Below are 24,753 nucleotides of genomic sequence, written 5' to 3' on the forward strand. Positions count from 1 at the left end.
TGCTCGTCCCCCCACCCCCCAGAGGCAGGGTTCCTGGACGACAGGCTCTACGACAGCACGGCCCTGGGGCCTGGCTACGACCGCCCCTTCCAGTTCGACCCCAGCGTGCGGGAGCCCAAGACCATCCAGCTCTACAAACACCTGAACCTCAAGAGCTGCGTCTGGACGTTCGATGCCTATTACGACATGACAGAGCTGATCGACGTCTGCGGGGGCTCTGTGACGGCCGACTTCCAGGTGGGCGCCCCGTGGGCCTGTCCGAAGGCCTCGTGCACCTGGGCGCCAGGTGCAACTTTGTTCCTGAAGTGCTCCATCTCCCACATCACTGCATCCAGTCATCCCCAGAACTGCACCAACCAAGGGAGTGTTTATAAGTCCCTCAGGAGAGACCTTCCTTAGCAGTAGTGACTAGAGTGGCCCCCTCCAAAGTCAATTAACTGGAAAAGTAATGTGTAAAATGTTTAAGTTAATATGAAAAAAATTACTGTCTGGCACAGTCATTTATATAAAAATCCAACTGTCTTTACTTCTAAGTAAATACGTTTTTTCTTCTGGGTGTATTTTGGAGAGCCCAAAAGATTTACATTTGATGGGAAGGTTATTACTCAGTAGGTGTGTCCTCCTCCCCACGTGGGGAAAGGAGTCAAAATGACAGGTGGCGCACCCCGTCTTCCAGCAGACAAGTGGAGCACTGTTGTCCCGGGCGTTGTGGGGAGATAAGTGTTTGAAACACCTTGCTTTCGTAGCTAGTCCAAACCTGTGCCTCACTGACAACCCTTGCAAAAACAGACACTTTAAAAATGATGTTTAATAGTCATTAAACATCAGTAACAGAAGAAAATGTTATAGCAAGTAGTCATAGTCATAGGAGGGCAGTTGTATCGAAGCGACTAGGCTAGTGTGTCCTCATGGGAAAATCAATTCCAAAGCAGGTTCTACCCAGTTTTGAGTAGTTATCTCAATGAACTAAAAGTCAGATGTTCATTCTTCATTTCAAACCAGGTTGAACCACACTGAAAGAGGGGAGTCTGTAGAGGGACTTAATCATTTTGGGAAAGTTCCTTGGATTAAAATTTGTGTTTCCTTGAGATGCCTTTGGTTTTTTGGTCAATTCTCATTTTGTATACACTACTGCCCTCTACTGAATAGAATTTTAAGATATTCTTAGCTTTCTCTTTCTATTTCTGCAGTTATGTAACCCACGTTCACTTTCAAAAATGCAAAGCTGAATGATTGGTTCCTCCTCTGACCCCTCAAAACTTGTTATTCTCTGTTCTCCATGATTTTTCTTTTCACTAAAGTTTTGAATATTTTTATTCAGAATATGCTTAAAAACTCAAAGATAAGGAATTCTTACTATATACATCCCATTTCTTAAACCAATACCAGAAGAATGTATTTAAAGAACTGTTTCATTGTTTGCTTCTTTAAAGAGTTGTAACAGCCGGTATATGATAGAAAGAACATAGAACCAAGTCCTGGCTCATACCTTCCTTCATCAGATATCAGCAGAGTTGGACGAGACATAACCTCTCTGAACCTCATCTGAAATTGTCACGAATAATCTCAGTATAGAAAGACATCTAGCCCAGTGTCTGTCAGCCAGGGATTTTGTGCTGACGGTAGATCCCAGATCCCCCAGATCCTTTAGGAATAACTGTGACTTCTTAAAAATCTCAGCCACGCCTTTGTGCAAATGAACAGTGAAGGCAAACTTCTCACTCCTGAAAACTGTTTTTGTTTAAGTGCCACCTCCTCAGAAAAGCCTTCTCAGATCATCCTATCTAAAGAAGCATCTTGGCACTTCCCATCCCTTTATTTACTTTATTTTAAAAATTTATACATCTCCCTTTCTAGACTGTAGGTTTTACTAGGGTGGTGATTTGGGGTTTCTATCTACTGCTGAGGACCCAGCTCCTCACCTGCCTGGTGCCTGGGACAATCACGGGCACTTAGTATTGAATGAGTGACTACAGGAGTGAATGAAGGTTGAATAGAGACGTGATGCTCATGTGCACTTCATCCTGGGGAGAAATAACCCTCACTGTGTGCACACTGTTTGCTTGGCAGGTGAGGGACTCTGCTCAGTCTTTCCTGACTGTGCACGTGCCTCTCTACGTGTCCTACATCTACGTGACGGCCCCTAGGGGCTGGGCCTCCCTGGAGCACCACACCGAGATGGAGTTTTCCTTCTTCTATGACACTGTTCTCTGGAGAACAGGTATATCCTTTGATGTCTTATTAAGTCTTACCTTATGTTCAAGCAAGATTAAGAGAAAAAAAATAAGTAGTGACTTTTACAAGTGGCTGCATTCCTCATCCTGTTGTCCTATATTCAGTCAAGGGAGAGCCACCTGAAGTCTAAAAAGTGTATAGATCTGTGGTTCCTGAAAAAGAGTGATGTCCACACATGTTGATGCTGGAAGGCCCCCAGCCCAGATACAGCGCCCAGAGCCGTGGATGGCAAGTGACAGATGGGTCCTATATGCCCATTAGGGGGTTCGGAGAAGTGTGTGATTTTTTGGAAAATAGTCATGTTCATTTTATCCTAGGTAAGAATGGTGCAATTCCTGTTGTTTAAGGAGCAAAATCAGATGCACAGAAATGGAAAAATAGGCGAAGAGCAACCTGGCTCAGTTTCTCCATTTGGCATCTAGTTTGCTCCTTTGTTGCATCTTGAAAGTAGAGATTTAAACCCTAGTTTTACTTTAAGAACTGCAATGCTGAATTTTTAAAGTGACCTTCACTTCAGGCTTGTCTCCATTACTGCTCTTTGAGAGGAGCCCCCCCTCTCCTGTCTCCTATCTCCTCTCTCCTTCAGCTGGGAGCTCACATCCCTCTCTGGTGTCTCCCCTCACACACCTTCTCCCACTGCCACCACGTGAATGTCCCTCAAAACCCCACGATTCTCTCCTCCATTTACCCCAGTGGATCTGAGCCGACTTTTGCTCTTTCCCATTTTCAGTGTCCCTTACGTCACACATAGCCCCAAGCTCATCTCCCCTTATTTTATTGCTCTCTTTTTCCCTCTCTCCCTCCCTGGTGATGATTTACTTGATCTGAGGCAGAGTTGCTTGATCTGAGGAGATTTCTTTAGATAGGGCTTCATTTCTTACAATGGAAAATACAATCCTTCCTTCTGTTAGATGGTTTCAGCTCAAATCATTATTTGCTTTATATTTCTCATAGGAAAATAACTTCAGGAAGTTCTCACGCTCTGGCTCAGATAAATCCTTGAGTTTGGGGGTTTTTTTAACTATTTTTTCCCTCCTTTGATTGCCGTTTAGTTTTTGGTCATACTGAACTCACTGGGTATCGTGATTGCCACTGACCTTATTAAAGCCACAGTTGACTCATGTCATGCCGTATATGGCTGGCCTTCTGCAGGCTAACCTTTAATTCTCCACGGCTGTCAATACTAAATGTAGCCACTAGAACATTGTTTACGGTTCTGTTAAGTCCTGAGATGTGTCCTGGTGAGGAAAAGAAAATGCAGTGTGTAGCAGATATGCTGTAACCACATCCTGGTGTAAAGTTGAAAGTAAGAAGTTTTAGGGCCCATTTTTTTTCTCTGAGTTATGGGCTGGGACCCTGCATCTGGGCTAAGTAGCATCTCCAGGTATAAAGAGACTGTATCAAAGAGAGCAGAATTGTAAAACAAAAAAAACAAAGAACCAAGTAGAATGAACTGTCAAACAGTGTTAATTGATACATGTCTCTAAATAGACTCTAGGTTCATGCAAATATGTAAATTTGTTCTGAGTTGCATTCAAGTGAATGTGCAGCTCTACTTAGAGGTATCAGTGGGATAACTCACATGGCAGTTACAGGCTGAGAGATCTTCTCCAAGCCCTAACTTGGATGTTTTGTGTATGGTTGCCTGCCCAGGAATCCAGACGGACAGTGTGCTCTCTGCAAGGCTTCAGATAATAAGGATCTATATTCGAGAGGATGGCCGTCTCGTCATTGAATTCAAGACCCATGCCAAATTCAGAGGTAGTATCAGTGCCATTTTTTTCCTCAGTTTTTTTTTTATTATTAAGAAACATTCAATCATAGAGAAAAAGTTGAAAGAATAAGTTGAAGAACAAAGTTAACAGTTGTTAACATTTTGCTATGTGTGTGTACACACATGCATACATTCCCATTTTTTTGTTACACCATTTAAAGATGAGTTGCAGGCTTCATGCCAAATTACCATAAATACTTCAGTAGACATCTCCTAAGACAAGGACCTTCTCTTACATGTCACAGTAGCATCACCAGATCCAAGATATTTAACATCGATCCAGTGATACCCAGTCCTTATTCACATTCCCTCTATTGTCCCACGGATGTCTTTTCTAGTTGTTTTTATATCTGTTTCTATTGACTTTGTATCTGTTTATATAAAAGGAAAGCGAATCCAATCAAGTTCCATAATGTTACATTTGGTGGTTATATCTCTTTAGGCTCTTTTAGTCTAGAATAGTGTCCCTACTGTTATTCATCCATGACTCTATATTACTGTAGTTTTAAAGAGTGGCGGTGTCTTGCTGAGTAACCCTTGCCTTTTTAATGATGTTTGCAATTGCTTCCTTCCACCAAGGATTTGAATGGCCCTAAATGAGATTTTTTTTTTAATCTGGTTGATACTTGTATTTATAAACTACTGAGATCTTTCTACCTCCAAGAAACGTATTGGTTGGAATTCATAGCTGAGTGTGTTCAGTGTTCACTGTCACATAAGGACTCCTATTACTGTGAATATGCTCATTAGCACCATTTCTACAAGGCTCATTAGTACTGTTTGTAAATATAGACATGACCATAATGGCCGTCGGGAGTAGGCTGATGGGCTGGGGTGAGAAGCCATGCCCTCCCATCCAGTGTGGAATATATTCTAAGGGGGAGGGGCAGATATAACCTAAGTTGTTTTATAGAAGAATATTCATTCAGTTCTAAAGCTTTTGTAGGGGATTCACCACAAGTACAATAAAGCTCATGAGTAAGTATGTGTGCTTCCCCTTGAAACAGGACAATTTGTGATGGAGCACCACACCCTCCCTGATGTGAAGTCATTCATACTGACTCCAGACCACCTCGGTGGAATTGAATTTGACCTGCAGCTACTCTGGAGTGCTCAGACTTTTGATTCTCCTTATCAGCTCTGGAGAGCCACAAGCTCGTATAACAGGTGAATACGGGATGGAGTTCAGGGGTAAATCTGAAATGTTTCAGTTTCTTGAAGGGCTTTTCTTCAGAAGCTGGGTTTCTATCTTAAAAAGGAGATGGACAGAAACAACTCCCTGGCAAATAGAGAAACAGATGGAGCTGAGATCAGCTTCCGATGTGTAAAACGGGAAGTGCTCACCCTTATCCCGAGGACGAGAACGGGGAGGGTGCACGTCACTTTCACTCACGTCCCATTGGCTAGAACTTAGTCACATGGCACAGCCACCTGCAGGAAGCTGGGAAGCGTGTCCAACTAAAACTGTAGTACAGTAAAGAAATTTCATTCCAACTACCACAGCCAGTGCAAAATCCAGAATCTCTGGTCATCAGGGCCAGATGTGACCCCTTATGGTCCAATGTCCTATAAAATAAATAACAAGACTTATTCCTTGTCCACACCCAATATGGAGGTAGAATGGGAATGGGATAAATACAGTAAAATATCCCATTTGTAAAAGGGAAGACTAGGGCAAACAAAATGAAAACTTTTACTGTGAAAAGGATAATGGAGTCTTTCGTGAATGTTGTTATCCTCATTTAGTAGATCGTGAAATTAAGGTCTACATTTAGCATGAAAATCTTATTCCAGTTTTACAGTTAAGAAGTAGCAGATTGTCTTAGAATCATTTTCAAAAATATTTTTAATTATAAATTTTTGGTCTTATAGCAGGTATTTTTGTACATAATGATTCCTTTGAAATCAATATATAATAAAATAACCTCTAAGGGCTATGTTTCCTAGCACCTCATGATATTGTACATGTACTTGTCCCAATTTGTAGGCGGATAAACTCTCCTCTTTAAATCCTCTGCTGATTCCCCACCACCTACCAAATGAAGTCCAGCTCTTTGAACAAGACCCATGCCTCCCCACTGGCCTCATCTCAAACCCAGCCTTCTCACCACATTAAATATCTCACCAGCCCCTGAATCCACCAGCCCATCCACACACCTCTGTACTTTTGCAATTCCCTCTGCCCTTGCTGCTCCTTTCCTCTTGCAAAATGAAACTCCTCTGAGCTCCAGCTCAAATACTGACCCCTCTGACACCTTCCCTGACTTCCCATGCAGTGCTGGGGGCATCTCTTCCTTGCTCCCATGTTGTTCCAGCTTCTACTGTAGCGCAGCTCAGTGTATTATAATGCTCTAAGTAGAGTCCCATTTTCCACTAGATTGTGAGCTTCCCAGGGGTAAAAGGCATGATCTTCAATCCCCAGGGCTGCAGGTTTTAGCACCTGGTTGGTGCTGAATAAACATCCTTTAGGAGCTAACATTTGTGTTAAGGAGGTAAAATACGTAGATAAATGGCAAAGTGCAAAACAGCACCAAGTGCTCTGTGCTGTGTGCACTGGGAGCGATAGTGTGCAGAACCCTGAGACAGTAGCTGCTCAGGGAGGACCGCCCAGCGTGAGCTGGGGAGCTGTCCAAGGCTTCTCGGGGAGACAGGGCGACTGGTACTCCACGATGTGATGTGGGAAATGTCTAGTTTTCAGAAAGGAGGGGAGAAGAACTATAGGATTAAAAACCTGCATCCAGAACTGCATCCATCACCCCAACTCCTGTTTAGGGACTTGGAGAAAAGTAGGACGCAGCCTTAGGAGACCACGCCATTTGTCCTGCATTCATTTGTCCAACAGATAGTTATTGAGCTTTTGCTATGTGTCAGGGAAGGTTCTGGGCGCTTGGAATACATCAGTGGACAAAGTAAAGATCCCTGCCAGCAGAGGTGGACATAATGAATGAGTGCAGTCCCACATGTTAGAAGATGATGAGAGCTATGGAAGAATGAAAGGTAGTGGGCAGGGAAGGGGCATCAGGAGGGGGTGGCAGTGTGATGTTAATTAGCATGTTCCGAGTAGGCCTCAGTAAGAAGGTACATTTGAGCAAAGACCTGAAGCAGGTGAGGGAGTTCCCTAGGCAGAGTATCTGGGGAAGAGGTTCCCAGCAAGGTTCCTGGGGTGACAGCATCCTGGCATGCTGGGGGACAGTGAGGAGGCTGGTGTGGCCAGAGTGGAGAGAACAGGGAAGAGGGGAATAGGCGGGAAGGTCAGAGGAGCAAGGTGATGGGGTTGGGCCACCAGTGTGTGGACTTTGTCACTGGCTCTCATGCAGCAGGAGCCCCCCGGGGTTTGGGCAACGTGACCTGGCCTGACTTTTTGAAAGCAAGGGTCAGGCATGGACAGTTCTGCCTAATGAAGTATTTCTATTAATTAAGAGCTACAATTCCCATTATATGGGTCAATTTTCATGTATTCAAATGTGTACGAGGTCTCATTTCCTGCTGATCCAAGCTCTGGAGGGAGAAGGACCATGGAGGAAAACTGAAGACATGCAGACGTGCAAACATACAAACTTTCAGGGCATGAGGGGCTTAGAAATTAAGCCTTGAAAGTTTGCGTGGTTTGTCTAAAATCATACAACCATGGCAGAGGCAAAGTAGGGCAGGGTTAGACTGTCTGCTGGTTCCCAGCCTGTGCCAGTCCACTAGACTGAGCCCAGGCAGCCGTGTCCTAAAGTTCTATTATTATTTTTTAACCAAATCTTTGCTATCACTTTACTAATAAACAGACACAGATAATACAAAAGAAATGGTCAAAGCAATGAACACAGAGGGTGTGAGAACTGTTCTCAGATCACAGTAATTATGATTAAGATTCATGGCCCTTCACTCCTCATTCAATGGATGGCAGCTTCCCAAGGCTCTTGAAGAATCTTCCTGAAACTTCTGGGTGTCTGGCTGCCTTCCAGGCACTCTGCCAGTGCTGGGCTGCTACTGGATGACAAGTGTGGGAAATGAAGTAGGTGAGGGCTACAGAGGCGCCACGCTGTCAGGGTCATGACCTGCAGAATCCTGTGCCCCCCTCCCCCCAGACACACAGAAATTCCCAGCAGGTCATCCCCGATGAGAGGTGACAGTGTTCTTCAGCTTCGGTAAAGAGATGAGGCTGTCGAGTTTAGGGGAGGAGCCCTGAAGCGGAATGCTAATGAATGGGGGTGGTTGGGGGGTTCTCTGGAGTGGGGTCATTTAACCCTGAGACACTTGCTGCCTCCTCAGTCAGAGCAGCAGCAGCTGGCGTGGTCACATCGCAATGAATAAAAGCTTTTGCAGTTGGGAAGGTGTAGCAGGGTGTCAGTCCATGGGAAACACTAAAAAGAAATTGCCAGGTAAGTTTCATGGAAATCTCAAGGAAGTGGCCAGTCCTGTTTTGTCTTCACCGGAGCCTTTTAGATTTTTATAAACAGTGTGCCTTTCTCAGCATTTCCCATGAAAAGCTCTTGAATAAATGAGAGTGGCTCTATTTAGCACCTCTGGAGAATACTCTGAAGGTGAGAACAATCAGTGATGAATTCCTGAAAATTGTGTTTGCAGACTCGTGAGGTTCTTAGATGCTGAGCACAAAAATCACCTGAAAACTGTGCAATGAAGTCCGTGTGTTTCTGGGTAAGTAAACAATCTAGAGATAGTCCCCTGTAACCACGGTCTGCTCTGCATGTCTCCAGGAAGGACTACTCGGGGGAGTACACCATCTACCTGATCCCTTGCACCGTGCAGCCCACACAGCCCTGGGCTGACCCAGGAGAGAAGCCTTTGGCCTGCACTGCACACGCCCCAGAAAGGTAGGGAGAAACGACTGATCGTCATTCCTTGTGAACTTAGCTACTTGCTAACATTTGTAACCCCAAAGCCAATTTTCGGGACGCTGTCTGGTCACTCGCGGACATGCAGAGTGACGAGATGTTCATCCCCGGCTCAGGTCGAGCAAGGCATGCTGCCTTCCCATACTGCGAGCAGGTGTCCTTTTCACGGTCTGTTCAGTGCCAGGTTTTTCAAAGTTTTGTGCTTTTTGTCGATTTCACTGTTTAAAATGGCTCCCAGTGGCCTAAGTACAAGAAGCCAGCGATGAGCCCGATGGAGCGTTAGGTAAGCTTCCTCCCGGCTTGGATTTGAGTGCTGTTGCTGTGAGCTCCCCGTCAGTGAATCAACAGTGCATACGAAGTAAGTTGTCTTTGAACAGAAACACACGTGAAACAGGATGAAAAAGGTGTGACTAGCGGCTGTAGGAACTCTACCCTGTATTTCCCCCGGGAGCAGCAGTTCAAGATTCACTGATTCAGTTTTCAGCACGACCTTGTAGAACATAATGACCCCAAACAACAAGAGCCGACTGTCCACCGGCCCACACCCACCTCTGGCCTGAGACAGTCCACACTGTGCCGATGTCCATTTGTCAGCCAGCACTTCCTCAGCTCTTGTCATGCACTTCGCTCTGCCCCTGGCACGGAGACTGTAGCAGAGGATGAAGAGTAACCTCTGCTCTCAAGCTTGTAGTCTAGTGCCACCTTTCTAGGAGCTGAGCAAAGTGAATAGAAAACATTCCTGGGAGAAGATGCTGAAGGCAGACTCCAACATTGTCATTAAGAGAGGACCATTTGGGATGTGACTTCCAAATTAAGAGTCTAAGACTTGGCCACTAGATTTGGTGACATAGAAGTCACTGGTGATCTTGACAAAGGACAGGTTCAGTAGACAGAGCCGGATAAAGCCCGATTAGAGGGGATTCAAGAGGGAGATGAAAAAAATTGGAGATAACAAGGAAAGACAGTGCTTTTGGAGCTTTGTTATAAAGGATGTCAGAAGAGAGGGGCACTAGCAGGAAACAGACGAAGGGTCAAAGGAGGTTTTATTTGTTTGTGTGTTAGGGTGCAAAATATTGTAGGATGTTTGTATGCTGGTGGGAATAACCTGTTGGTCTAGTAGGGGACATCTGACAATGCAGAAGACAGAGGGAAAATCTGCAGAGCCCAGTCCTTGAGTAGGGCGGGGCCGGCTGGGACAGGAGGGGAGGGGCCAGCCCGAGTGGGAAGCAGAGAGTTCATCCACTGAAGGCGGAAGGAGGACGCAGAGCACACATGCAGAGGAGGGGAGAATTAGGAGACTGGGAGGGTAAGGATGGCAGAGGAGACACACAACTGCGTCTGTTTCCTCCATGAAATGAGAAGCCAAGCATTAGCTGGAAGTGAGGAGCAGTGAGGTTTGAGAAGAGAGGAGGAAGGCAAGCAGAGGCATCTCGGAGAGTGGGAAGCAGGTAGGCCAGAGAGTCACAGACGAGAGACCAGGCAGCGCCCAGAGCCCAGCTGAGCTGTTTTTAAATTACTGATGATTGATGTAAGATATAGAGCACACATTTAAAGTCGATACAGTCTGATCGTTTTTTTTTTAACATTTTGTATTGATTTTTATAATCATTTTACAATGTTGTGTCAAATTCCAGTGTTCAGCATGATCAGTTTTGACAGATGCATACACTTGTGTAACGTCACCACAGTTAAGACAGTGAATGTATCCATTTCCTTCAGAAGTTTCCTCACGACCCTTTGCTGTATACCTGCCTCCCACCCATCCCGACCCACGCCTTCTCCAGGGTGTCCTCTGATCTTTCTGTCACTGCAGATTAGTTAGCATTTTCTAGTAATGTATATAAGCGGCCCCCACCATACAGTATGCATTCTTTTTCATTGACTTCTTTTGCTCAACATGGTTATCTTGACTCCTTCATGTTGTGTGTTATGTGTATCCATAGTTTTTTCCTGTTATTGCTGAGTTTATCCCATGGTGGGGACATGCTACAGGTTGTTTAGCAAATTGATCAGTTGATGGACATTTGGGTTCTTTCCAGTTTGGGCTGGTAAATAAAGCTGCTATGAACATGCATAGTCAAGTCTTTATCCTGACATGTGCTTTCTGTGTTCTTGTGGAAATACCTAGGAAAGAAGTGGCTGGATCGTAGAGTAGATGTACATTTAACTTCTTAAGAAACTGCAACACTGTTTTCCAAAGTGTTTGTAAATGTGTAACTGGGTGTTTCCATTCCCACCATGAGTGTGTCCGTGTCCCAGGTTCTCTGCATCCTGGTAAACGTGGCCAGGGAGGGCCTGGTGTGGTTGAAGAATTAATGAGCGGGAGTAAAAGAAGAGGTGAACTGGAAAGGTAGGAGATGGTGCTTAGAGAGTGAAGTGTATGAAAATGAATTTTTTTGGAGGTGGCACCTAGTCAGACAGAGAAGTGGGGGGCAGAGCACACTCTTTGGAGGTGAAGATGTCAAGGAACTGAGAGTCTGGGTTTTAGATGGTTCATCCATGCAGATGGCAGGAGCCATGCTTGAGAGCGTAGTCAGCCAAAGGTGAGAGGGACGGTGACACAGGACAGTGGTAGTTGCCTGCTAAGGAAGAACAGGAGGCAGATAGTCTGAAGAGATATTCTGGGGAATTTTATTCATGTAATAGATTTTTTAAATTATGAAATATTTTAAATATTCAGAGGACCATATATAGTGGATATAGAAAACTTCAAGAAATAGAACATTACTTAATATGAATTATAACTGCAGTGAGTTGGGCATCCCTCGGGCTGTGATCCTGGTGATAAAGTGCGTCATAATAGCTACCAGTGTTACTAGTGACCGTGTGTGGGGTGCGGACTAGGTGGTGGGCTCTGTGCTAATAAGCTCCTAACATTTGATTCTCATTACAGTGATTCCCCACAAGACTGGTACTGTTGTCTCCATTTTATAACTAATGAAACTGGGGTCAAGGGGAAAAAAGAAGTAGAACATTGCCAGTATCTTTTAAATACCCTCGGTGCCCCTTTCACCGCACTCCCCCCAGCTGCCCACTAGCCTGATACTTCTTTTCATCATCCCTTGTTTTGGTTTATGGTTCAGCTCATATTTACTTCTACATGGTTTTGCATGTTTCTGAACTTTATATAAAAATTCCTCACTGCGTGAATTCTCTCTGCAGCTTTTCTTTTTCCTCAGTGAATCATTTGTTGATTCACAAGTGAAATCAACACTCCTGTTGACTCATGTGTCTGCAGGTTGTTTTTCACTGCATTAAGGGAGTCTTCACAGGAGACGTCATAGGCCTAGCCCACAATGTGTTTGACCACTGTATTTAGCTTGCAATCCCAGACTCTCTCTATTACAAAGAACACTATATGTGCCGCTTAGTTACATGTGTGAGAGGAGTTCCTCCAGGGCAGATGCTGGATTTTTTTTTTTTTTAAGAGGAGAGGAACAATGGTTGAAATGGCAAAAGGGAGTGAAAAAGACATTAACCCCCTCTTCAGTCCCAGTGCTGTAAGTGTGGGCGTCTGCAGGGAGGAGAGTATTGTTGAGTATCCGGAGGCCTCAGGGTTGGATGTCCTTGCCTTACATCAGGGAGGTCCTTACTGGCAGATTCCCCATTATTCCCAGGGTAACTTTCCCCTCTTGGGCCTAACTTTGCTTTTGATCATCTCCGTATGTTTTAATATGGTTCCATATGGAGGCAATAGAACTACAACACAAAAAATAATCAAAGACTGAGTCAGGAAATTCAGACTTCATTCAAAGAATTGTGTTTCCTATTATGCCTGTTTTTGTGAGGTTGGTCATACATTATAACCTTATAAATCATCATCATCATCATCATCGTCATCATCTCAAATCCATTATTCATTCTCTTTAGTCAATGAGTATGTATCGAGTGTCTTATGGCCTGGCCCTCTGTGGATGCTGGTGATACCAACATCAACAGGGAAAACCTACTTCCCTGAGTCAGATACATGAACTCTTGGTACAATCGATGGTCCTTTGGAAGCTGTTGAAGCGGGGTCAGCCCTGGTTTGTGGGCGTTTCTCCTGCACCCCAAGTTCCTCCTACACCTTAACCCTCTCAAAACCGCCCCCTTCACTTAAAAATAAGGAGTGGTCAGGTGGACTCAACAGGGAGAGTAAAGCATTGAAATGATCACTTGTGTGTTATTCTTTGCCAAATGTGTGTGCTGGGAGCTTGGCTAGCATCAAAGGCACAGTGGTGAGCAGACAGATCTAGACTGTGGCTCTGTGGAACCCATAATAGGGGAAGCAGACTCGCATCACACATTTAAATAGAATAGCAAACCACAATAAGGACTACGAAAGAAAGGTGCACAGTGTAATGAGAACAAATTATGAGGGATCTGACCCAGCCTGGAAGGGAAGAGGAAGAAGGTAAGCTTCCAGAGAAAGTGGCATTTGAGTCAAGACCTGAGAAATAGGTAAGAGTTATTACTTACTTTTCACAAAGCCAAGGATGGTGGCAGAGGAGGAGGGAGTGTTCCAGCAGAATCTCCAACAAGGTCAAAGTCAGGAAACTGTAAATTCATTACCACTAATCTCAAATCCGTCCCCAGGGCTTTTCAGAATGAAAAGGCCAGGAAAAGCAAAGAGTGTTGAAGAGTCTAAAGGTGAATTAGATTATTCTCTCTCAAAAGGGCAGATTAACCTCATAAGGACCTGAACTAAATAAAGTTTCTCCCCTGCACACATCTCTTTCATATTTTTTAGTAAATATTTAGCCCGTACAACAGAGTGCTGTTCACCATCCTGAGAAGGGTGGGAATGGGAGGGCAGCACAAATGGCAGATATGAAGCCCACCCTGCTCTCAAGGGCTTTCGTTTTTCCCACATTTAGATTCCTGATACCCATAGCATTCCAGCAGACCAACCGCCCTGTACCAGTGGTGTATTCGCTCAATACTGAATTTCAGCTCTGCAACAATGAGAAGGTGTTCCTGATGGACCCCAACACGTCGGATATGTCACTGGCAGAAATGGATTACAAAGGGGCCTTCTCAAAAGGTAAGTCATTCCTGCACCTGTGGAAGGCGACCCTGCGGGACTTGAGAAGCTTTCTGGTAGGTCCCTGGACTAGCTTTTCTGCTCACTGGCTTTCAGTCACCTCTCCAGGGCAGATTCCCTTGAGGTTGGTTCCAGGGCAGCCAAGGATGAGTCAAGGAACAGACCCATGTTCTTCCTTCCAGTTGTTTCAAAATAATATCTCGTTCGTCTGCTGCAGGCTGGGTTTATCCTACCACGGCTCAGAATTCTTTCTTGTCGATATGCCAAACCCATGGATTCTGACATTTTTTTCCTGTTTGTTTTCCTCTGCACCAGCCTCACCTGACACCATCTTGCCTCTCTGACCAGGTCTCCCTCTCCTGCCCTGGGTCTCCGTCCTCTGCCCTGTCCATGTTGTCCCTACGTTCCATGCCTGGCCCCTCCTGTTCTCACTTCAGTGCTACACTGGTCACCCCCATGGCTTGGCTCAGCCCTTTACTCTAAACTCCCTGTCTTCCTCCTACTGCAGACCCGTTCCATAAAAATTAACCTCTTCTCACCCCGGAGCTCTCCTGAGCTTCATTTCCACACTTCCACATGCGGATCTGGAACTGCCAAACCTCTCCAAGTGGATGTGTTCCGGACACCTGGAGACTTCTAGAACTGGACTTATCTCCCTACAAACATGCTCCTTTCACCTCTGCCGCCCCACTGCCTGCATCACCAAGATCCAGGGTCCCAGCCAAAGACCTCAGGGCTATCGTCTACTTCTTCGCCTACCATCGCCTACCTGTTATTAAGATGAATGGAATCCAATTCCTAGACGTGTCTTGAATTCATCCCCTTGACTCACTGCTATCATTTGGATACGTATTTCTTGAAAGAGCATTAAAATAGCTCCCTACCTGTGACTCTGGTCTTTGTCTTTACTCCATGCTTCTAAAGCCCTGGTGTGTTGATACTACGCCGGTGTTTAAAACCTTCCAGTGTTCCCTGTTATCCCCATACTCAATCCAGAATCCTCAGCACCACTGATCAGTCTTCCCAGGAGTCTCTCCTGCCAGAGCCCCAAACATCCTCTGCTCCAATCACACTGGCCTCCTCAGTGCTATAGAAAATGCTCTGAATGAGCATTTGGAGTCAGATGGATTTGTGCTCAAAGCCTCCTCCCCGTGTGTCACAGACAGGAAACTTTGGACAAGTTCTTTAAAATAGGGGTAATAACTGAACCCATCTCTTGGGCTCTTGGGAGGATTAAGACACCACAGGTAAAGAACCCGATGCCCCAGCAGGCACTGAGGAGCAGCAGCTGCCCCAGGACTGGTGCCCTCCCAGCTGTCCATATTTTGTACACAGACTTGCTTTTGCCTAGCATGCTCTCCCCAGCCTCTCCCTCCCACCTCAAGGCTCTACCTGACAGATGCCTACTCATGTTTCAGGATACTGCTCAAATGTCATCTCCTCTGAACCTTTCCATACCTCTCTCCAGGCAGATCTGTGTGCTCAGCCTGATGCTTATATAATGTAATGTACCTTCCTCTGTTGTGATTCATAACAGCAGAGTGTTGTGGTGGTTAATAGTGTGGTTTTTAGAGCCAAAGTACCTTGACTTGGAGTCCCACCCTCACCACTTGCTAGCTTTGTGACCTTCAGCAAATCGCTTAACCACTCAACTTCCTCATGTCTAAAATTGTGAGCACTTGGGGAGAACTTAGCACAGCACCAAGTGATAGCATGAGTTCCACAAATGTGAGCTATTTTTAGCAATTGCTTTGCTTTTATTTCTACCCTCTCGGCTGCGTCTCACTCAGAGGACCCTAAATACTTCAGTGAATGCTTACTGATTAAAAGAAGCACTAAATCAATGAATGTATATTTTAGGGGCACGGGGACCACACAGCTCTTCATAGAAAGGTACTTTTGACTGTCAGGAAGCATGTTAAATCCTTTCTATCCTTGACACTTTTTTTTCCCCTCTTTAATCTGAAAGTCTGACCTAATTAATGCTTCGCAATCTTTTCAGGTCAAATCCTTTATGGCCGAGTACTTTGGAATCCGGAACAAAACCTTAATTCTGCCTACAAACTCCAGCTGGAGAAAGTCTACCTTTGTACCGGCAAGGATGGCTACGTGCCTTTCTTTGATCCCACGGGGACAATCTACAATGAGGGGCCACAGTACGGATGCATTCAGCCCAACAGACACCTAAAACACAGATTCCTGCTGCTGGTACGCTAACCATCAGGGCTAAAGGGCAGCCACACCAGGAGATTCCCTCCCTCAGCTCTGACTTCTGCCTCAAGCAGACAGAACTGCACTCCTGATGCTTTTCTACAGATTCTGTTGTTGTTGTTTGTATCAACTTAATGCCAGTATGTACCACCAACCGTGATGGTTATGGTGGTTGGCAAGACAAGCTGCTGTGATGTTCCAGGAAGGGGAAATTCTAAGCCAGTGTTTCTCAAAGTGTGGCCCAGAGACCCCTGAATATCCCCAGTATTCTTTCAGGGAGTCCACAGGGTTAAAACTACTTTCATAATATGACGATCTTGCCTTTTTCCTACTCATTCCCTCGTGAGTGCAGTGAGTATGAAGGTTGATTGATATGGATTCAGCCTCCATATGGTGCCTAATCTTTAAAAACTCAGTGATTTTTGATTTAGTATCAAAAAAGAATCTTCACAGTTGTCTGAAAAAGTTATTCAAACATGTCTCCCTCTTCCAGCTACACAGCTGTGTGAGGCCAGATTTTCGTCATATACTTCAGTCAAAACAGCATCTCACAACTGATTGAATGCAGAAGCAGTTATGAGAAGCTAGTTCTTTTCCCAGAGATTTGCAAAAACGTAAAACAATGCTAGCTCTCTTGGGGAGGTGGGTGTGAATATAGGCATTTTCACTAACAAATACGCTACTTATGTTAACATGTAATGAGTTTCTCACTTTTATTTTAAAATGAAGTAGTAAATACGTAACTTTTTCATTTAAAAATCGTTAACTGTACTACAATTACAGTGTTAATTTTAATACAGTAAATATTGAAAGATATAAACCACATAAAACAAAAGCTTTGTGGGTCCTTGATTTTTCTGTGTGTAAAGGGTCCTGAGACCAAATAGCCTGAGCATTTTTGGTCTGGGTTATCTTACTTGTTGTATTTTGAGATCACAGAGGCCACCAAGTGTCATCCCTTGAAGAGGGCAGTAAGTGCTCAGAGGTAGCGGTCAACTTAAGAGAGGGCTTCTGCAGCACACACTCTCCCAACCCAACCCAACAGAGGAGTGCACAGAACCTTTCTCCTCCCAGTGACCACCACCTGCCGGTTCAGTGGTTCCATCTTTCCAAATCTTGTGTTTCTTTGTTCTGAAATCCTAGGACCGCAGTCAGCCAGAGGTAACTGACAAATACTTCCATGATGTGCCCTTTGAGGCCCACTTTGCTTCTGAGTTGCCTGATTTCCACGTGGTCAGTAGCATGCCAGGTGTGGATGGATTTACTCTGAAGGTAGACGCACTCTATAAGGTGAGTGTGGCAACAAGAACAGAAGCACAGGACTAAAGTCACTTTAAAGGTTGCAAAGAGGAGGATGACATCATCTCTGCCATGTCAGTTTCTGTCTGTAGCATTCTTTCTGGCAGGTCTTTTTTATGGTTGCTAAGCTTATCATTCACCCAAAACTTTCTCCATCTGCCCCCAGGAGGCGAAAACAGTAATACAACTCTCTAATTTGGCTACAGTCACTTGCCATTGTGCACATCAGGAGGGCACGTGATGCTCTACTTTTTCCTAAGTTCTTTTGTATTGCCTGCCTTTTGGCTTCATGCAGCACCAGTTGGTTTTCACAGGCATGTGGAAACAGTTAATACAATCATAAATACAATTCAGTAATACAGAATGGCAAGAATAACTAGTATTTGATAAGCAAAAATGCTCTAAGTCCCAGTAATAACCATGAACTTCCAAGATCAAATTCCACTTTTTTCTCCAAATAGTAAGTAATCCATGGCCTTGGGTTTCAGAACTATTATTACTCTTCAGAAGTTATTTCAAAATCATAGAGGGTTTCAATAGGGGGCAGATGAGAGGGAAATAAAACACTTGATGACGTAACTGCTCAAGAGATGATCCAAGAAGTGTTCAGATTTAGCAAAATTTTCGTCAGGTACCCGTGTATTATGCACGGAGTAGGTATTTAGTGAATATTTTTTGAATGACTCTATTTTAGCTAAAGTTCATAATAAATAGTAAATTAGCATAAAAACCAGTTGAGGGTCACTGGGAATAAATGTGGTTATTAATCCTGTTACTCCACTGTTGTCAATAAAGACCAACAAATCATAAGCACTCACTTAGCTAAAGAACCCTGAAAGGTAAATTTTTAGTGCTATTATGTGTACAGATAGGGAAACAAAAAAATGTGAATAGCTGACCCAAGATCACCTTCATTTGGAAATAAAATAGAACCCACAATATTTGGCTCAGGTCTCTATACATAGAAACCAACCATTGCTAATGCTTTTCTTTTTTTTCCTTTTTTTTTTTTTTTTGTTTTAATTCATCAGAATCTTTATTCTACTACAGTTACATCGGCATATTTACTAATCCTTAAATAAACCAGGCATAGTCTTACTTCAACATTTTTTTAAAGTATGCCTGTTATGGTCTGATTTATTCCATGACTTTAAAAGCAAAGGATTCTTTAGTAGATCAATTTCCTCTCTTTTTGTTTAATTGAAATATATTTGACATACAGTAGTATGTTAGTTTCTGATGTCCTACACAGTGATTTGACTTTTGCATACGTTATAAAATGATCAACATAAGTCTAGTAACCATCTGTCCCCATACAACATTATTACAACATTATGGCCATATTTCTTTTACTGTATATTACATCCCATGGCTTATTTATTTTTCAACTAGAGGTTTGTACCTCTTAAACCCCTTTACCTATTTCACCCTCCCTCTAGCATCCACCCATTTGTTTTGTGTATCTATGAGTGTTTACATTTTGTTTTGTTTGTTTTGTTTTTCAGATTCCACATATAAGTGAAATCATATGGTATTCGTTTTTCTCTGTTCGACTTATTTCACTTAGCATAATACCCGCCAGGTCCATCCATTTTGTCATAAATGACAAGATTCTTTTTAATGTCTGAGTAACTATATCCATTAAACTTCTGTTCTGTCTTGTAAATCCTTGTGCACTCTGACTTCCAGATTTAATTTGTTGACTTTGCATATATATATGTATATGTATATATATCACAACTTCTTTATCCATTCATCTATTGATGGACACTTGGGTTGGTTTCATATCTTGACAATTGTAAATAATGCTGCAGTCAGCATTGTTGTGGTTAATTAATGCTTTTCTTGAAATCCGTTATCTATCCCGGCTTCTGGTGGGCAGTTGCCTTTCCATCCCTCTCCTCAGCGGTGGTCTGCAGGCAGCAGTGACGTGTTCGATTTGTCTCCCTGTCTCCTCCTCCTGCAGGTGGAAGCAGGACACCAGTGGTACCTGCAGGTGATCTACGTCATCGGCCCAGACACCATCTCGGGTCCCAGGGTCCAGCGCTCTCTCACAGCCCCTCTGAGGCGCAACCGAAGGGACCTGGTGGACCCCAGTGGCTGGCTGTCCCTTGACGACTCCCTCATCTATGACAACGAAGGGGACCAAGTCAAGAATGGCACCAATATGAAGTCCCTGACCCTGGAGATGCAAGAGCCAGTTGTCGCAGCTTCTCTCTCCCAAACCGGGGCATCCATCGGCAGCGCCTTTGCCGCTGTCATGCTCCTGCTTCTGGTGTTCTTGGTGGCTTGTTTCATCACCAGGAAATGCCAGAAACAGAGGAAGACGCCACCCACAGAGGACATTCTGGAGGAATACCCTCTGAATACCAAGGTGGATGTGCCCAAGAGGGGCCTGGACAGGGTGGAGAAGAACGTGAACAGGCAGTACTGCACTGTGCGGGACGTCAACATCCTGAGTGAAACCCAGGCAGCATACGCGTTCAAAGGTGCTAAAGTCAAAAAATTGAATCTGGAAGTCAGAGTGCACAACAATTTACAAGACGGAACAGAAGTTTAATGGAGGAGACCCACGTGTATTTTTTTTCCTAAAATCATTTTTATACAACAGGGGAAAATACTGGTATTTTTCTAATCTTGCAGAGTCAAAAGGGAAAATTATAGCTTTGAGTGGCGGAAGGCACACATCCCACCCATCAACTCACAACTGAGCTACCTCACGAAACAAAGAACCACTGAGACCCCAGCGCATAGAAGCGGCCCTTTCTGGGGATCCCGTTAAATGTCTCAACAGCGACAGATTGTTCCCACCAGAAGGCCGATCTTAGAAAGCCAGAGTTCTGTAAGAGGACAGGAGTTAGACAGGTCAACGGGTGGTGCTCAGAGGACTGGGGGATGGACTGTGCAGTCCCAGAAAGGGAGAGCGGGGTGCAGGGCCTTTGGTTTCTTCTCCCACCTCCAGCTCCCCTCTGCTCGGACTTTTCCTGGGCCTCTGGACAGCAGCGTTGTGGTTGCTGACACCCAGATTCCACTCAGAACTCTGCTAATCAGCATATTTTGCTTTGCTGTTTGCTCATTGTGTCCACTTGACAACCTGCACTCCACGGCCTCTAACTGCACTTTGCCTCACCAGCCCTTTCCCACCTGGGGTTTCAAAGTGCCCTAGATGAGAGCATTTCTCTGCAACTCATGGGAGAAACCCCAGCCTCTCCCATCAGAGATCAGGCACAGAGGAACCGCCTTTACAGACCGGGCACTGAAAGCAGGGGAACGGAGGGGCCTGGTGGGCAGCTCCAAGCACATCAGTGAAGCACCACACCCTAGGTCTGGGGGGATGTCCTTGTGCCTCGCTGGTTTCCACAGCACCGAGGACCCATTCAGGCATCCTCCCTGATGAAGGATGCTGTGAAGCAAGATCACTGCACCATGGCCTTTTCATTCAGCATAGCCGTGGGTGCTTAAAATACCCACCACAGTTCATACTACCCCAGGCTTTGCCCGGTCCAATAATAGACAAGCCATGTGCTTTTTGCTAGCTGTGGGGTTTTTATTTTGTTTGGGTTTCAGAAAAGTCAGTGATTCATTTGAATAAAGCAAATTAGGAGAAAGCTCAGAGCAGAGAGAAATCAGAATTAACAGATGCCAACTAGTACTCACAGTGGATAAATTACTAGTACTCACAGCAGATAAAGGCACCGTTCCTGGTACAGGATTTCTTGGATTTCTCTTTTGGGGGGTTCTTTTTTGGTAGCTCAGGCACTTATTTTACCATATCAGCACATGACAAGGCCATGGACACATGGCCTTAAAATGATTTAGTGTTTAAATAGCAGCTTAATGATGTACGTAGTGTGCACACTGCTTGCTTTTGTGTTCCGTTTTGGTTTCTGCAGTACTGGCAAAAACATCAGCATGTCTTTCGTGCTGTTTTGAACTAGAGGCACAGTTCCCTTGTTCAGGAGTGAAAGACATGTCCTCCTCCTGATGCACGGCCACCGCCATCCCTGAGCACATCACAGAGCATTCACACTGTAATATTTGGGTTAGAAGGACCCAAGCTCTTTGTGAACATTCCACCCTGGAAACACTTTGGTACTAAAAGTTAGAGAGAGTGAACAGCGAGAGGCTTTAGGCAACTCTGCCAGACTCCAGGCTGCTTGAGAGAAGGACAGGTATGAGCCGTGCCTTCGGTTCCTCAGCAGTGCCTTGCCCGTAACAAGTAAAGCAGACGAATGAGTGGTGTCATGGGTGAATGCTAGGGGAATGCACTTAGGGAGGGGAGGGGAGAGAGGCCGGTGGCAACATCACAAGGTCAAGTAGAGGGAATAAAATCCCAAAGTGTCTCTTCTACTTGGATTGTAAAATAATCTTCTCATTGGAACAAAGAAACACCACTTGACATGGGCCTGAACCTGGCTGTGGACTTGGGAGAACAGGTCAGAAAAGCTCTAATAATGTATTAGCAGGAGGTGACACCACGAGTCCATCTCCAGAGCAGAACATTTAGAAGAAAGTCTGACTTCGCATTCCGAGATGAGCATAAAGTTTTCAGGAGAGGATGAGTTGGGGTGAGTGGGCCCAGAACCCGATTCTCCTAACTGGTCAGGTGCTACTTGAGACCAACTTGGCACTGGGGACCCAGACTTCTGTATGGGCCTCATGAACCTCCAGAATTGGTGTCTCATGACTGGAGAGCCCATCAGCCGTGCAGGGGACCTTCTCCAGCATGACCTAGAAGGTGAACGTGAAGTCTGCAATGACGGGAAGCCAAACACTAATGATGAAGCGTTTGATTTGGCCCGTTACGTACACCTGCTCCTGGGGGCCGGGATACTTGCACGTTACGGCAGCAGCTTTCCGCTTGCTCAGCCTCTCTGCCCAGCCCTTCCATGACTGCCGAACAGACGGGCGCAGACAAGTGGCAGGCAGAACGGAGCCAGCGCGCTCCCGGTACCCTCCGTGGGATGCTCTGGAACAAGGGCAGCGTCTGTGGGGCCTGGAGCTAGTGAGTTACATGTGTGGAAGGGAAGCCCTTGGACTGTTCCCGCCTCCCCCCCCCCCCCTCCGCCCCCACAACACACACTTCATCCGATGCTGATATTTGTCTAGTGAACGCACACTCGTATCACGGAAAGTGTCCGGAGATGGAAAGCTGGGATTGGCTCCTTCGATACGGACTTTTTCATTTCGTTTCTGTTTTATACTTCATATGAGGAACCAGATAATTTGGTGACTGATGTGGGATTATATTTCAGTCCAGCCTTTCCTTTCAGTGTCTCTAACTCGCTCACTAATGCCTTGTGTGTGTTTTGCTAACCTTTTAGACCATGCCTTTAGGTGAGAAGGAACAGAAAACCCTCGGGGGTTGCTATTTGCTCTCACACGCTGGCTGTGAAGATTAAAAGAAAGAAGAGTCTGCACCTTTGCCCTTTTACCGTACCCCAGGCGTCCTGGGGGACTCGCGCGGATTCTTACTGGTAGACGCAGAAAGAGCACCGGCTCGTGTTTGCACAGTCTTACGATATTCAGTCTCAGTGTCCTACAGGTATTCATTGTTCCTGGATGCTACACCACTGCTCAGACTGAGTAAAACATCCGTGGTGCTGTCAACCTGATTTCTTGACTCTCACATGATTTTTGTATTTCCAATGCCAATTTGTGTGTTATGAATTTCTGATTTCTCCAATAGCACATGTCACTATATAAATTTGTATTAATTAATGACAGTCTGGTTGTGTTTTTTGGCTATGTCCATCTCATTAGATTCTTTTTCTCATTAACATGAGACAGTACCATGGAGATGGCAAAATCCTTCCAAAATTTGAGACAAAGTTTTTTTGGAGAAAACCTCTTTGAAGGGGTTAATCTGAGACACTCACTAACTGTGCTAAGATCAAGATGAAGAATAAATTACCTATGCCCAAATTATCATAGTTCTTCTTTTGCAGTCCATTGAAACCCTAGGACAAAGAGGAATAATTAAAATCTCTGTGTGTAATACAGTAAGATGATTATTTTCACTATATTGATTATCACACCTTCTCAGGACACTTGATACAGTGTGAACATGGCTGCATCCTTTTATGCAGATGCAAGGATTTCTTAAGTGTCCATAACTCACCCTGGAGATAACCAAAGCTCCAAATAAGAATTTATTGGCTTGTGAAGGAAAAATGGCAGAGTCGGAATGAAACTGAGCCCAGACATTCTGCAAGCCTGGGCATTTGTATGCCTGTCCCCTCTGGGAAACAAGTGACGGTGACCAGTGGGGCTCTTTTGGCACCTTTTGATGGCACATTTGCAAACTCAGCAAGACATGGGAAAGTCTGTTTTCATGAATCCAGGGAAAAGATGCCACAACCAAGTCTGGAATTTCCTTACATGCTTTCATAGGCTTCCTGTAAATGTTACATCCTCATAATTTCCTATGATTGTCCTTTGCCTAACAGCCGGCTCTAAGCCCTGGAGAGCGTTTCTCTTGGGCCCATGGAGAAGCTGTATCAGGAACCAATCTATGAATTGAACTGGCTATAAAAATGTTTCTGAGACCTGAAATTTCATGGCCATAAAATTTAGGAAACCTGAGGGTAAGTGGCAGAAAATGAGTTCTCATGTAGATTTTGCAATGTCTGACAGACTAGGGTTTTGAGGAAACAGAATGAGAGTAGGTTGGGGAGACGGTTGAGAATATCTTACTAGATTCAACCCCCTGAAATTGCTAATTTTGTAAGTTAAAAGTAGTCCAATATCATTAGTTTACACCTCTCAACCTAATACTAAGATGCCATGTGTGGTAAAGGTTCTATCTCAAGCCTGAGAGAACTCCAGCCAGGCACCCTTTCAAGGGCGTACTGAGAGTAGCTAGTGGCCCAGGTAACATTCTAGGAACAATATCAGTACCATGTTGGGCACATCTGCCAACTCAGAGCAATGACTCCTTCACCTTCTCTGCCTCTTTCAGTCCTGGTAACAACCCCATGAAATAGTCATCAGTCACTGTCCTGGATAATTTTCATTGAAAATTCCATATGAATTTCTTTTAAAGCTCCATATGAATCCCAGAATTTTAAGTCTTTGCACAAATTGGTGTTGCTTAAAAATGGTCCAAAGTTCCTATAACTCAGATCTAATGTTTGTCACGAAACATTCAGTCACTGGCTTGATAAAACCAAATAGACCCAAGCTGCAACTCTCTCTCAAAAAACTAGCAGTATTTTATCCCCACGCTCATTCTGGTTTAAGGCTACCAAGCTCCAAGACCAGTAAGTTATAAAAAGTTATTAAAATCCTAGACTTTGGGAGAGTTTTATAAGTTTAAAAAAAAAAAAAAAGTTTCACAATCTCTGCCTTCAACATTCCCACTAAAG

The 24,753-nt window shown here is 44.6% G+C and overlaps 1 protein-coding gene across 2 annotated transcripts in view; it reads left to right on the forward strand.

The window, feature by feature from the left end:
- Window positions 1–23,112, forward strand: part of FRAS1 (Fraser extracellular matrix complex subunit 1) — a 408,983-nt gene extending 385,871 nt beyond the window's left edge. For both annotated transcript variants that reach the window (XM_064485618.1, XM_031432509.2), the window contains 9 exons: window positions 23–237; window positions 2,071–2,221; window positions 3,889–3,996; window positions 5,017–5,176; window positions 8,716–8,832; window positions 13,710–13,876; window positions 15,879–16,084; window positions 17,231–17,377; window positions 19,353–23,112. In XM_064485618.1, the coding sequence (XP_064341688.1) occupies window positions 23–237; window positions 2,071–2,221; window positions 3,889–3,996; window positions 5,017–5,176; window positions 8,716–8,832; window positions 13,710–13,876; window positions 15,879–16,084; window positions 17,231–17,377; window positions 19,353–19,946 (1,865 nt within the window). In that variant the 3' untranslated portion in view covers window positions 19,947–23,112. The remainder of the gene's footprint in view (window positions 1–22; window positions 238–2,070; window positions 2,222–3,888; window positions 3,997–5,016; window positions 5,177–8,715; window positions 8,833–13,709; window positions 13,877–15,878; window positions 16,085–17,230; window positions 17,378–19,352) is intronic.
- Window positions 23,113–24,753: the final 1,641 nt, after the last annotated feature.

This window comes from Camelus dromedarius, chromosome 1 (genome assembly GCF_036321535.1).
Source record: "Camelus dromedarius isolate mCamDro1 chromosome 1, mCamDro1.pat, whole genome shotgun sequence".
Classification (NCBI taxonomy): domain Eukaryota; kingdom Metazoa; phylum Chordata; class Mammalia; order Artiodactyla; family Camelidae; genus Camelus; species Camelus dromedarius.